Here is a 14,492-nt window from a genome sequence, read left to right as displayed (position 1 = left end):
CCGTAACGCTTATACCACAAGGACACAAATTACTAACTGCTTGCTGTGCAAATATTGCTGGTGTCATTATGTTAGCAGGAGATTCACTTAACCTTCTAGCAAAATTTTGTGCCTCTGCTTTAAGCAGTCCTCTTTGGAAAGCTTCTTTATCATCCTCAGCATACAACTCAAGGGAAGGAATTACTTCTTGAGTTGCCTTAAGACCTTGAAACTTCCATAAAGCCAAGCCAGCTCCTTCTGCAGCTGCCTCCGGATTTCCCATGCCATCAATATCAACATGAGAGACACCATGTCTCTGCAGTTTGGCAGCTGCTGCACCTGCTGCAATCCGAACATTTTCATTACATTCATCCAAATTTTCGATTGAGTTATAACCAGTTTCTTCTTTTCCAAGGCCAACAACTGCTACTGAATAGTATTCAGTATCTATATTTTGAAATATATTTGCTTTCCCTAGTGTTAGAATTTCCTCAGTTTTTATTATTTCTTCTAGTTTTTTTCCAATTGAATTATTAAACCGGTCAGCAGCTGGTGTCAATTTATGTTCTTTGGTCTCTGGATCAGTGTAGACCCCTAAAATTAAGCCTCTCTTGGCCACTGGACCTTCTTGGTCACTATACCTTCTGACATTGCCCACAGGTATCCTTCTAAACATTGAAGTTCTAATTGGACTTATGATGGAAACAGCCATTGTGATGAAACACTTTATAATTTTGAGTTGCCGAAATACATGGTGGTTTTTTTTTTGGTGATGGCCCTTTCAGACAAAGGAAAGTTGCTATGGAAACCAACAATATTTACATTTCTTTGATGAGAGTGGCATTTATGTGAAACAATGAAAGATCAAAATGCAAAATTTAAAGTAATGTCAAAGCCTTATAAAATAATCCTAGACATTTTTGCTTTATATTCCTTTTTTTGGGCCTGCTATTGCTTATAATATTTCTTTGATAGAAGTTAAAGGATTCTGAATATAATACACTATAACCAAACTTTTATCATTTTAGATATAAGAAACCAGGTGATGTATTCACTTATAGTTGTTGTGCTGCTATGATGTAGGCATAATTACAATATTTCCAATATTTACAGTTGCATACTGAATATGTGTAGGTAAGAGGAATGCCAATGATTGACTTCAGTGAGGGTCTTTGGCCATTTCTTTTATGTTGCACTGACACAGACGGTTCTTATGGCGATGATGGAATAGGACAGGTTAGGAATGTGAAGGAAGCAACCATGGCCTTAATTAAGCCCCAGCATTTGCCTGGTGTGAAAATGGAGAAACCATGGAAAACCATCCTCAGTGCTGCTGACAGTGAGGTTTGAACTGTCTGTCTCCCAAAAGCAAGTTCACACCTACGTGACCCAAACCACGTAGCCATCTTGGTTGGTAATGCATAAAGTAGAGGTGCTTTCTTATAAACCATTTAAGCATTTGTAGTCATGTGTAAGTATTTTTGTTGTTGCTTCTTATAAGAGAGGGGGGATGGAAAGAGAGAGGTTCTTTCTCCATGTTTGTCATTGTGACATTCATTTGGAATTGAAGTGAGGAAACCATGGAAATTCACTTTACGGATAGACAAGTTTAAAGAACTCCCTTCTATTCTCAGTTGGCATAGTGAATGTCATTCTAATCCTGAAACCATTCTTTAAAGTAATAAATGAATAAATGAATAAATGAATAAATGAATAAATAAATGAATAAATGAATAAATAAATGAATGAATTAATTAATTAATACACACAGGATGTGCAGAGTTACATAATGCACGAGTTAGGTTTGGCAAAATTCAATTAGTGATCTGTCCTGTTTAACACAATGAGTAACATGGTATTGGTTACAAAACTGGTCACACAGTTCACAGATTATAAAACTCTCATTCAGTTTGTGGTAACAGGTGGTGGTGGTGGTGGTGATTATTGTTTTAAGAGGAAGTACAACTAGGCAACCATACTCTATATAACACTAATCTGAGAGAAAAATGAAGGCATCGGCCAAAGAAAGACTCCCTAGGCCTCAAGTACTGTAATACCGCCAGGATCGAAAAAGAACAAGAGTTGACCAAGGGAGGTCGGATAGAATAAATGAAAGTGAGGAGCCTGGCATTAGTAACTGGAAGCATTGCCAGGACTCGCCTAAGGGCCCCGTGGTCGCCAACCCACGCTCCCAAGTCAAGAGCCCCTGGGGCCTTCATGGTAACATTCTGACTAGCAAAATTTGTGGTGGAATCCACGTACAGCTAGTGAATTAATGAAGTGTCGTTGGTCCGAATTTGTGCCAGATAATGACCTGTTTATCAAACGGCCCCCCTTGCATAGAATTTTGGCCATATCTCTCTTCTTTCCTTTCCCTTCTTCAAGCTGTTCCATCCATTTGGTTGTAGAAGACAGACAGACCAAACTTAATCTGTAAATCTATAAGGAAGGTTTCTTATGCCAACGTAAGCTAGTCTAGAGTTAGTGGCTTACATGTTGGTAAAAGCACTTTCTGGATATTCCTAGAGTACAGTATGTTTCAGGACATATGCATTGAAATTCTCTATAGTGTGGAGGTCTCTCATGCTCAGTATTTTTCAAATTACTTCTATTCCATGTTAGTATAGGAATTATCTGTCTATTGAAGAGATGCATTGCTGTATTTAGAGGAATTTTGGGCAGTGCTTTGATGTTAAAGATTGCTTTTGTGGCTGCAACTATTCTGTTTTTAATGTGGATCCTAAAGGACTTCAGTTGAATTGAATCAAATTCAATTGAATTTGCAGCTTAGATAACAGCCTTCAGAATGAAAGAAAAGTGAGGTAGATCTAGCCAAGAAAACCAACATTTTGATTGAAAAACATTCATACATTACAAGCAAAAGTGTATTATTTATACTTTGAGACAGGATGGATGCTCTTCTCATTTTGAGTTTTAACTGCCAGCAAAATCAGGTTTCCCCTAAGTTACCTGATCAGTCTGCTTACTGCAGACAGCAACTGTATCTTATAACCTATGTTTTGTACAAGGTTATTCTAGAGACAAGGAGACTCTGGGTAAGACTTTAATGTACATATGGACAGAAAACTAGTAGGCCTTTCACAAGGGCTCCAGTGAGATCACCTCTGCTGTCTACCACAGACTCAGCCAAACTGACTTCTCTGGCATAGAATATGACTTGTGTGCATCGGGTGGGGGCCAATATAAGAACCATATCATCATGGCATCCCTTCTTAAATGGTTTCTTAATGCATATCATTAATTGAAGTCAACTGAAGTGATGTACCTGGTAACTGAGCATTCCTATTTTCCAGGTGATAGAGTTTTTGGCAGAATCAAGCAGATATTTAAAAAAATGTACTGTATGTAACTGTTTTAAAAAAGAAAGAAAGGAAACTTTCACATGTCTGGATAAGTACAAAAACATTTTCCAAAGATTTGACCTCCTGTGGGTGGGGGACGCAGTATCCCTGCCTGTTGTAAGAGGCAACAAAAAGGGGTGACCAAGGGATGGTGAAATTAGAACCATGAGGCTACTTGTGATTAGTACCAAAAAATGAGGAACCTCATGGGTCAATGTTACTTGCGATTAGTAGCACCATGAGAGAAACATCATGGGTCTGAGTTACTTAGGAGCAGTACCATTATGTGAGGAAGACCATGGGTTTGGGCGATGCCTGTGATTAGAACCCCTGTGTACATCCCACCGAGGATGGGGAGCAGGCGCTCGGCTGCAGAGACTAGCGTCTAGTGGGAATAGGTGCTGAATGCTGTGTTCGAATGGGTTGGTTCCACTGTGTTTAGAATGGGTCTGCATTACCTATGAGTAGTGCCATTATGTGAGGAACACTGTGGGTCTATGTTGCTTGTGGATGATATCATAATGTATGATACACCATGGGTCTACAGTGTCTATGATTAGTATCACTATGTTAGCAACATCATGAGTATATGTAGCTTGTGATTGGTACCACTATGTAAGGAACACCACGGATCTAACTGGCGCCTGTGATTAGTTCTACTATGTGAGGAACACCATGGGTCTGTGTTACGTGTGAGTGGTGCCATTATACATGACATACCATGGGTCTGCATTGTGATTATTACCACCATGCAAGGAACCCATGAGTCTACATTACCTGTGATTAGTACCAGCATAGGAGGAACACCTGCTTTACCAGTGATTAGTACTGTTATGACAATTATGACCGGACAGCTGTGAGCTTGCATCCAGGAGATATTGGGTTCGAATCCCACTGTTGGTAGCCCTGAAGATGGTTTTCTGTGGTTTCCTATTTTCACACCAGGCAAATGCTGTGGCTGTACCTTAATTAAGGCCATGGCTGCTTCCTTCAAACTCCTAGCCCTTTCCTATTCCATTGTTGCCATAAGACCTATCTGTGTTGGTGTAACGTAAAGCCACTAGCAAAAAAAATAATTAAATAATAAAATACTCTTATGAGGGGCTGGAGAGCTGGATTTTGGACCCTTTTGGAACACAAACATCATCCCAGAAAATAAGGCATTGTGAATTGGATCCACTGATGGTTTTGGACTCGTGGTCATTTTTGATCATCATTCTTTTTAGATTCTAGTCATTGGATACATTTTGAAGTTTTAATTATCATTTCATTTTGTTGCACCTCGTACCATTAGGGGCCATTAACCTAGCTGTTAGGCCCCTTTAAACAACAAACATCATCATCCAAAGATTTGGGATTGTCATTGAACTGGGGAATGACTGTCAAGTTACTAACTGGAAAACGGAAGCACATGGCACTTCAAATTTATTGTCAGTAAGCATTTCATTCTAACCTGATCCAAAATAAATCTAATGAAGAACTTGGTGGTGCATGGAGAGCCTTTTTACCAGACTGATGTTGGCATTACAAAAAGTGTTAGTAAAACTGGTAAGAATGTGGGAATGTTTGATCCAGCTGTCGTCAGAAAGGGTGTTAAAGGTAAACCTCCAAAATTATGAGACATTACTAAATTACATACTAAACACTAGTGTAGTGTGTTGCCTAAATATGAAGAGGAAAGTGTTGGAACTAACACAAACACCCAGTCTCCAGGTCAGAAGAATTAATCAGACGTGATTAAAATCCCCGACCCAGCCGGGAATCAAACCCGGTACCCTCTGAACCGAAGGCCTCAACGCTGACCATTCAGCCAATGAATAGGACTTGTGTTCAACAGAATGAAAATCTTTAAAGTTGATTCAACTAAGATGAAACTGAAAAGCATACTTCCACTGGCATCAAATAGAAAGACATACACTACGCAAGCCAAACTGTCCTCGGACATTCCTGGCACTGAAAGCCATACGCTTAAAAAAAGAAATTTAAAAAAAGAAATGAAGCACTCATGTGTGGAGAATGAAGTGATGATTATTTGTCTTCTTATTTTTAGATGCCCAGCTGACAAGAGACTGGAATTGAGCACTGTTTATTGAAAAAATAAATGCATAGTTGTTTGCATTTCCTTAATTCATAGAGACATGATAACCAAATCAAGTTATCAAATAGCTAATATTCCAACTTTCAAATTAATGAACCTAATAGCTGCTCCTATTAGGGTATCAAAATGATTGGCCTCCTAATCAGTTTATTAATTTTATCAGATGTTTTAATTAGATGCAAGTGGGATTTGAGTTATGATTTAAAATTGAAATTGTCGACTGTTAAGTGGACTTTATCTTTCTGAATTTATTGAAAAAGAAAATCCACTACATGGGGTTTCAGGTCAAGGTAAACAAATGGTGTCTAACAATGCCCAGCAAATTTTTCAGTACAGAGTCTACCATGGTCTAGATGATGATGTCCAGGATTTTTTATAATTATTCGGAAGTCCAGCATTTCCTTAGGAAATCGTGAACTTCCCAGTTTTTAATCCCATAGTTCTTTTTGAGATTATTAGTGCATGGTTCATATAGGGCTTCCTTCTACTCACACACTAATAGAGGCTGCAGTTCATTTTCCTTGAATCTTGTAGTGGTATCAGTTACCTTATCTGTATCTTTTGCCCAGTCACTGACAACAATATTAACTCATTTTGTGTATCCATTTGTAGAAAGACATCAAACTTCTTCATTGATATCCAAGTGATGCTTCCAGCAATCAATGGGCAAACTGTATTATGTCAACTGATTCTCATCATTTCTCCGTTATAACAGAACTCTAATATATAAAGTAAGGTTTTTAACTTGTTGCATCTTCTGCTATGGGATATATTTACACTCCTTCCAGGGATTGATTAGACTGGGATGACATTACTGTTCATTTTAACTGCTTCTGTCCATTGCTTGCATGACATACTTCTCTTACTACTGATCCAAGTATTTATTTCTTACAGTGGAAAAAGATATTACTCTCCCTTTGATGGTAATGTGAACCACTATTTTTCAAATGAGCTTGAGAAGGGGTTTTCCAATATGTTCAATGTGCTCCTTGCTAAGTGGCAAGCATTGAATTCAATGGACAGTTTTGGTACGGAGCTCTCTAGTGGTTTCGATGTGTGGGCTTCTCTCATGCATCAGCCTGAATGAAGGCCTTCCATTGAGCTTAGGAAATTCCAAGTCCTCTTTAAGACTGTGTGGTGAAATGTAAGTGGGTAACCCAATAATTTCTTTAACTCTTTCGCTGCAGAAGTAGATTTTTTGTCGACTTATTTCCCTATAGCATTCGCTGCGGTAATCAACTTTTGTCAACTTGGTACTTTCCTGCTGTAGTTTCCGCGCACTTCTTTGATAAAGGCGCATTTAATGATACAGACAACTATAGTCATGTATTGACTGTGTACTAAGCATTGTTTGAAAACGTTGCCGCCAATACTGGACCTATGTTGATTTGTTATCTTTCACCCTCCCGCCCGTCAACATTCCTGTCAGCTGTCTGGCCAATAGCAGGCTTCACTCAGCAGCTATGAGCACGCAGAACAACATTAGTAATGACAGTGAAGAAATCTTCAATCTTTTAGTGGCCGATTCTGATTCAGACTGTTCAGTAAATTTGGACAACAAAACAAGTGATGATGTGCATAGTGATTGTTCGGAAGAAAGTGCCAACGAGGAAGATCTTCATTTTGTATTGGACTAGTGGGATATTAGTGATGACATTGAAACTGCACTAATGAATGGAAAAATATTGTACAATAAGCTTCAAAATAAGGCAATTAGTGCTCCCGACTTCAGAAATTCTGTCATAATGGGACTTCTACGAGAGTATCAGTGCAGTCCGCCGGCAAAACGAGGAAGACCTTCTGATTACGTACTTCAAGCGCGCCTGACGCAGAGGCACTTTCTTGGGGAGCAGTAGGACAAGAGTCACAAACCTAATTTTGTTGTTTATTCCATATTACCAGCAAAATGTTCAAAGAAAGGAAAGGGACTGTGCAAGAGAAAACCGACAGTATTTTTTGTAAGAATTGCCCAGGAGAGCCTGCAATGTGTCCAGTTCCATGTTCAGAAATGTATCACAGTAATGTGTGTTTCAAGGTGAAATGTCACTGCTAGTTTACCAAAGATGAGCTAAAAATGGTGCAATTGTGTTGAATGTTACTAACCTTTAAAAAAGTAAAGTTTCAGTTCATTTGGAAAATACGAAAAAAAATAGATTTTTCTGTAAGTGTTCTGTTCAAAAATAGTGCAGTGAAAGAGTTAATGGAACACACTATTATTCTGCCATTATTGCTAAGAATTTTAATTGTCAAGTTTTTATGAGGTGTACACTGGAATGGGTAGACTAGTTGTAGCCAAATATATTGGTTGAATATATATAGCTTCTGATCTGAAATGAGAAGGAGCAAACTAACCAGCTTGTTGAATATCTGTGTGAGCTGATGGATTACTGCAGAAGGATTAAATTAAATTTTGTCATGAAGGTAACATAGTGCTTCTTCTGCTGCTTTGTTCTTACTCAGAAGTGTCAAATCATTGACAAAAAGCGCTGTAAGATTTTTCATAACCAAAATTTGTTTATACCCAAACTCCTTGGCTATTTCTCTTTCATTTATTTCTCTCAGAACATGATCGACTGCTAAATTGAATGATACAGTATAACATAAATTATAAAGTTTTAGTAGAGGAGTTAAATATACACCTCACCTAGTAAAACATTAGGGGCAACCCTGGACCTATAGCAGTGTCTGTCATTACCTTCACTTAATTGTGCTGGACTCCTGTTATCATTTCTCTCTCAACTTCCGTGATCAATACTTATTCTTTCCTGACCCTTATGGTATTATATTTGTGAAAACAAGAGGGACATGTTTTCCTATTTTCCATACCTGTTTGTTTCTGTACCTGAATTTGTAATTATCCTTCATTTTTACCTTTAATTATTGCAGGGGAAGATATTCTCAGTTTTATGTCTTGAAATGACAATTAATCTACCAGAATACATATGGAGAACTTTTTTGTTGTTGTTGCAATTTTATCATCTGTATAAGTAACCTTTGTAAAGGTATGGATCCAGAAGTTGCCTGATGTGGAAATGAGAAAACCACAAAATATTATCCTCAGGATTGGTGACAATGAAGTCTGAATACACCACTGTAGGCTTACAGCTACCACAACTAGTACCGGTACTGTGTTATGGAGCTCACTTATTCTGCTTTTTCTAAGGCAACCTTTAGTCAATAGTTCAAGAATCCACTAGGCCTGTAGTGTCTGGGGAATTTACACGCTCTGATTGTCTGTCTGTTTGGTCATCAGCCCAGGGGCTGGTTGGATCCCCAGAAATCACCACCAAAGGTTTTGCAGTTGTAGGGAACAAGGTGCACTAGGCAAGGTGAGGAGTGAGGTAGTTTGCCATTGTTTTCCTCCCTGGACCAGAAAAAACTGTTGCAGCAAGACCAGCTCTACGAGTAGCACCTTTCATAACACTCAGATGCACTAATTATGCATGATATAACTCGGCAACATTGCATAAACCTTGCATTTAGGCTGCCGTTTTTTAAGTCTTAGTCAATGCATGTGAGATTATCTAAAGGAAAAATGCATCTTTATGGTTCAAAAATTTCCAAAAACTGTGTTTTGTGACTCAGAATTTCTGATACTTATAGGTCGGCTCCATCCTCCATTGTTATTTCATATTGGAAAATGTTTGATGGTATCTTCCCGGTCTTTTCCATTTTGCTAGCAGTTTGACGTCAGTTTAACTCGGATATATTTCGGCAACAGTGGAATAAGGAAGAGCTAGGACTGGGGAGGAAGCTATAGCTTTTGTTAAGGTACAGCCCCAGCATTTACCTAGTGTGTAAATGGGAAACCATGGAAAACTATCTTTAGTGCTGCCCATTATATCCTTTACGCAAGTCCATACATGGTTCATACCACACAGCCAACTCACTCAGTATCTTTCCCGTCTCTTAGATTGTTTATTTCAAGCATTGGGCATGTAGTTAATAGAATTTGTAATGTGATTGTTTATGAAGCTGTTTAGAAATGAAAGACACAGAAGAAACAAGATATTACTGAGAAAATTTATCCTACCCTCACTGTGTCCAGCACAAGGATTTCTTTCTGTGACATTAAATTGCCAATTTTGTAACTGGTGATAGAGATAACTTGCAGTGAAAGAGACCAAAGAAGTGAAAGAGATCCTGCAATAAACATTACCTAGTGGCTTGTAACTGTAAAATATGAGGTGACTGAAGGATTACACTTCAGTCTGGTAATGCTTTTACATTCATTCTTTCTTGTTGATCTCTCTTGTTCTTTTCAGCATCTCGAGAATCATGAAAATCTGAAGCATATGGTGTATCTCATTTTCTCCTTCTTTCTTTGTGATCATGTATATTGTATATTCCCTCTTTCTCCAAAATGTTAGAACTTGTCCTTTTTTTTAAAGTTGAATAATCATCCGACTGTTTAAGTTATACATCAGTCTTGGAGGAAATCCATTCCATCTCTGATTTATCCAGCTCAAAATCAGCCATTGTATGTATTGAGAATAATATTGTTGCACACACACACACACACACACACACTCTCTCTCTCTCTCTCGCTCATTTTTTCAATACAGTACATGAATTATAATTAATTTTAAAAGCACATTACAAGTATATATTGTAGATAAATCAATCATGTACACTATTTGCAGGTAAAGTAACAATGTATAATGCATACATATTTCTCATTTACACATCCTGTCACTCCCTAGTTCACCGAGCTCGATAGCTGCAGTCGCTTAAGTGCGGCCAGTATCCAGTATTCGGGAGATAGTAGGTTCGAACCCCACTGTCGGCAGCCCTGAAAATGGTTTTCTGTGGTTTCCCATTTTCACACCAGGCAAATGCTGGGGCTGTACCTTAATTAAGGCCACAGCCGCTTCCTTCCCACTCCTAGCCCTTCCCTGTCCCATCGTCGCCGTAAGACCTATCTGTGTCGGCGCGACGTAAAAGCACTAGCAAAAAAAAAAAAAAAACTCCTTAGTTCATTCTTCCACATATTTGCATACATTTTCTCATCGCATGTGCTTCTTAACATAACATTTAACTATACAGTATTTACATTTTTCCATTTAATGTTGGCAGGGAGATTGGTCCAAAGGTGCACTGGACGAGCAAAGAAACCTAGTTTGTAGGACTCAGTTCGCACAAAGTGGGTGTATAACACACCCCTTTGCCCCTGCGGACCGATCTGTAAGATACGGAGAGTTGAGAGAATGGTGAAAGGTGAATGGCCCCCATGAGGTACTTGTGTAAGAAGGTGACATCTCTTTGTTTACACAAGGAAACGATCGATGGGAGGGAAGGCAGGCAGCTGTTCTTGTTACTGTAAATGGTCATTTAGCACGACATTTAATTCCTTCTAATTTGTCAAGGTTAGCAGCAGTAGTAGGGTGCCAGGCTGGTAGATCATAGGTTAGTATAGGTCTCACTAGTGTCAGATAAGCAGTCCGTATGGCATTCGACTTGCACCCACGAAGGTTCTATGTATAAAACCGAGCACCCTAGCAGCTTTGCATCTCACTTCCTCTGTTTGTGTGCTCCATTTTAGTTGGACAGAAATGGTTATTCCTAGCAAATGTATGGTTTTAACTTGCTCAATATGTACATTATACTCGGTTTCGAGACCTATTTAACGTAATGTATTTACATTCGCCAGCATTTATGTTGAGGTAACACCACACAGCTATAGTGTCCAAGTCAAACTGTAACTTCAATCATCTGCACATTGCATATCCCTGTTCATTACTGTGTCATCGGCATACTGGACCATGGTTGAGGTCACATTTAGGTAAATCGGAAACAAATGCATTAAATAATAAAGGTCCCAAGACAGTGCCATGACATACTCCTGAAGTTACTTTAATGGTCAAAGAGCAAACTGCATCAAACACAACATGCCGAGTTCGAACCTTGACAAATGACCGCAACCATGCCAGTACACTTCCCCTGATATTCATCTGCCTTAATTTTAAAACTTACGTATATATTAATCATTATAATTTAATGGTGAAAATAATAATATCTGCACTTCTAATTGCTAAATAATTTTGTTTAAAACATGTTCTATATTATATAATTCTAGACAAAAGTGCCCAGCCATGTAGGGGTTCAGATCCCAGACCTCTAATATACAATAAAAATACATTAGGAAAACAAATATTCTAGAGACAACTTGTCGCTAGGAACCCATGTTCCAATTCAAGTTCGTATCTTTCAACATTTGTGTGTTCCTTTCCATTTCTTACTATTAATAAGGCATGGATTGCCCGCCTGGTGGCCTTGATTGTTAAGGCTTTTAAGTCTGTATGACCTGACACTATGGTTAGTTGGTTCAAATCCCATTACAATGAAATTGAAATAATAAATAAGGTAGTTCAACCTATTCAATACAAATAAATATGAAATGTAGTGTTACATTCCTATTTAATTATAAGTGAAAGCGGTACCGGTTTCGACCCCAATCCGGGTCATCATCAGTCGAATAAAATGCTAAAAACAATGCATAGGTAAGAAAGAAATTAAAGATCAAGTCCCCACAAAAACAGTTGAAGAGGCAAAACTGGTACCGCTTCCACTTATAATTAAATAGGAATGTAACACTACATTTCATATTTATTTGTATTGAATAGGTTGAACTGCCTGATTTATTATTTCAATTTCATTGTGATACATTTTAATACGGAACATTATGAAATTTTTATCTTCAAATCCCATTGGTCGAAAAAATTTCACCTTCAGAATGTTGGCCGGCAGGATAGGGGAAGTGGTGGTATACAATTTCTAATCACTAGATTGCGTGCCAAAAGCCTGGATTAAATTCCAAACCTCTCCGCAGTGCTCATATGGAGTGAGGGCATATAACGCTGTTGATGGTCCTCCGTCAAATGGGGGCGTTAAGCCTTGAGCAGACCCTTTGGTGCTGTTTGACAGTAGTAGGCTATATGCCGGCACTGGATTTCACCCTCTCCCTTCCTACTATCATATATCACGTCATTCATTTTGTCTCATTAACTCCTCTGATGAGGTTGACGTCAGGAGGGGAATCCAGTCATAAAAGCTTGCTACGAAGACTCATCTAACTTCATACCCAACCCTGTAGAGGAACAGGACAAGGTTGGACATACAATAAGTTCGTCGAACGAGAAGTGAAACACAATGCACATTAATCTAAAGTGCAGGTTTACTGAGCACACAAGAAGAACAAGGTTAACACAAGGAATACTTCTCAACAGGTCAAGTGAATGGCGCGAACTGAACTGAACAAATATGGCTGCACATAGTCAAGGACAAAACAGCAAATAACACCAGATGGCGGCACTAAAGGCTGGCTCAATTTGAATCATACATAACACCCCCTCTCAAAGTGATGATTGCCCGAATAGTTCACTTCTTGAGACCGAGATTGTTCAAACACTTCCAATGCTTGACACTGGGTAGGCCTTTTGTGAGCACATCTGCTGGCATCTCTTCTGTCGCGAGGTCCTTCAAGTTGATTTCCCCCGCAGACAGAGCTTCCCTCACAAAGTATAGTCCGCCAACCTGATCTGCATGCAAAACTAGACTGTTGTCCTTTTTGTTGATAACTTTAGCCTTGTGTTCATCGAATGTCATACAATAACCCTTGTCAACAATCCTCCCATCTGACAGAAGATTGGTTCATAAATCTGGCACGTGCAAAACTTCACTCAAGTCAGCTGTCTTATCACGTTCGTTCATCATGTCATCACCATAATGCCTTTGGCACTGATTTTTGTGGAACTGGAGTTCGCAAAGTTCAACATTTCACTAATGTTCAATTCAATGTGCTTTAAACTGTCAATCTCCTTGGCCAAACACCACAGTTTCTTGTCTGTCGAATGGACCAACAAGACGTTTGCTTCATGACACACTTAAAGATAAAATTTTCATAATGTTCCGTATTGCAATGTATCACAATTAAATTGATATAATAAATAAGGTAGTTCAACCTATTCAATACAAATAAATACGAAATGTAGAGTTACATTCCTATTTAATTAAAAGCGGAAGCAGTACCGGTTTCGACCCCAATCCGGGTCATCATCAGCCGAATAAAATGCAAAAAACAATGCATAGGTAAGAAAGAAATTAAAGATCAAGTCCACATAAAAATAGTTGAATAGGCAATATACAATAACAGGGATAGGCACTGTAAAATTCAGAAGAAGTAGAACATTGCACCTTGCTTCTTTTAAGTGACTTACCTTCTACTTCTTCTGAATTTTACAGTGCCCATCCCTGTTATTTTATATTGCCTATTCAACTATTTTTATGTGGACTTGATCTTTAATTTCTTTCTTACCTATACATTGTTATTTGTGTTTTATTTGGCTGATGATGACCCGGATTGGGGTCGAAACCGGTACCGCTTCCGCTTTTAATTAAATAGGAATGTAACTCTACATTTCGTATTTTTTTGTATTGAATAGGTTGAACTACCTTATTTATTATATCAATTTAATCATGACACACTCTCAAAACTGGTTCAGCGTACAATGTGTTTTCTGTCGTGCTTTTGTTTTGATCACTTTTCACTCTCAGTCGACAGTTAGTTGCTTTGTGACCCACTTTCTGTACCAAAGTTCTATTAGTAAATACTCCAGAAGGTTACTGTAGATTCGCCAGAAACAACCCAGCAAATTATAATAAAAAGTTCCCAGGTCCCCTTTATTTCCCCTACATTTTAACTCTGAAATATGGATAATTAACTTCTTTCAACCATTTCTACCAGTTATTTATTTCATCAATTCTGTCAAGTAATTATGCATGATTGTTACATTCTGTTTTTTTTTTTTTTTTTTTTTTTACAGATTCTCCATGCCGATACAGTGAGTTCCAGTGTCGTACACGAGGACAGTGCATTCCCAAATCTTTCCATTGTGATCTGCAGAATGATTGCCTGGACAGCAGTGATGAGATTGGATGCTGTAAGTACTTACGAAATTTTCACTTCATCACACTGAAACTTTTTGGAAGTTAAGTCTTGAATCATTCATAATTTGCATTACCCAGTAATAAAACATGAAAGAAACTATCAGTGA

The 14,492-nt window shown here is 38.3% G+C and overlaps 1 protein-coding gene across 10 annotated transcripts in view; it reads left to right on the top strand.

Moving 5' to 3' along the window:
• trol (terribly reduced optic lobes) overlaps positions 1 to 14,492 on the top strand; it is a 918,151-nt gene that overhangs the window by 608,726 nt on the left and 294,933 nt on the right. For all 10 annotated transcript variants that reach the window (XM_067149795.2, XM_067149796.2, XM_067149794.2 and 7 more), the window contains one exon: positions 14,262 to 14,378. In XM_067149795.2, coding sequence (XP_067005896.2) covers positions 14,262 to 14,378 — 117 coding nt within the window. The remainder of the gene's footprint in view (positions 1 to 14,261; positions 14,379 to 14,492) is intronic.

Source organism: Anabrus simplex, chromosome 6 (genome assembly GCF_040414725.1).
Source record: "Anabrus simplex isolate iqAnaSimp1 chromosome 6, ASM4041472v1, whole genome shotgun sequence".
Lineage (NCBI taxonomy): Eukaryota > Metazoa > Arthropoda > Insecta > Orthoptera > Tettigoniidae > Anabrus > Anabrus simplex.
Note: the sequence above shows the minus strand (reverse complement) of the source record. Positions and strands in the feature narration are given on the sequence as shown.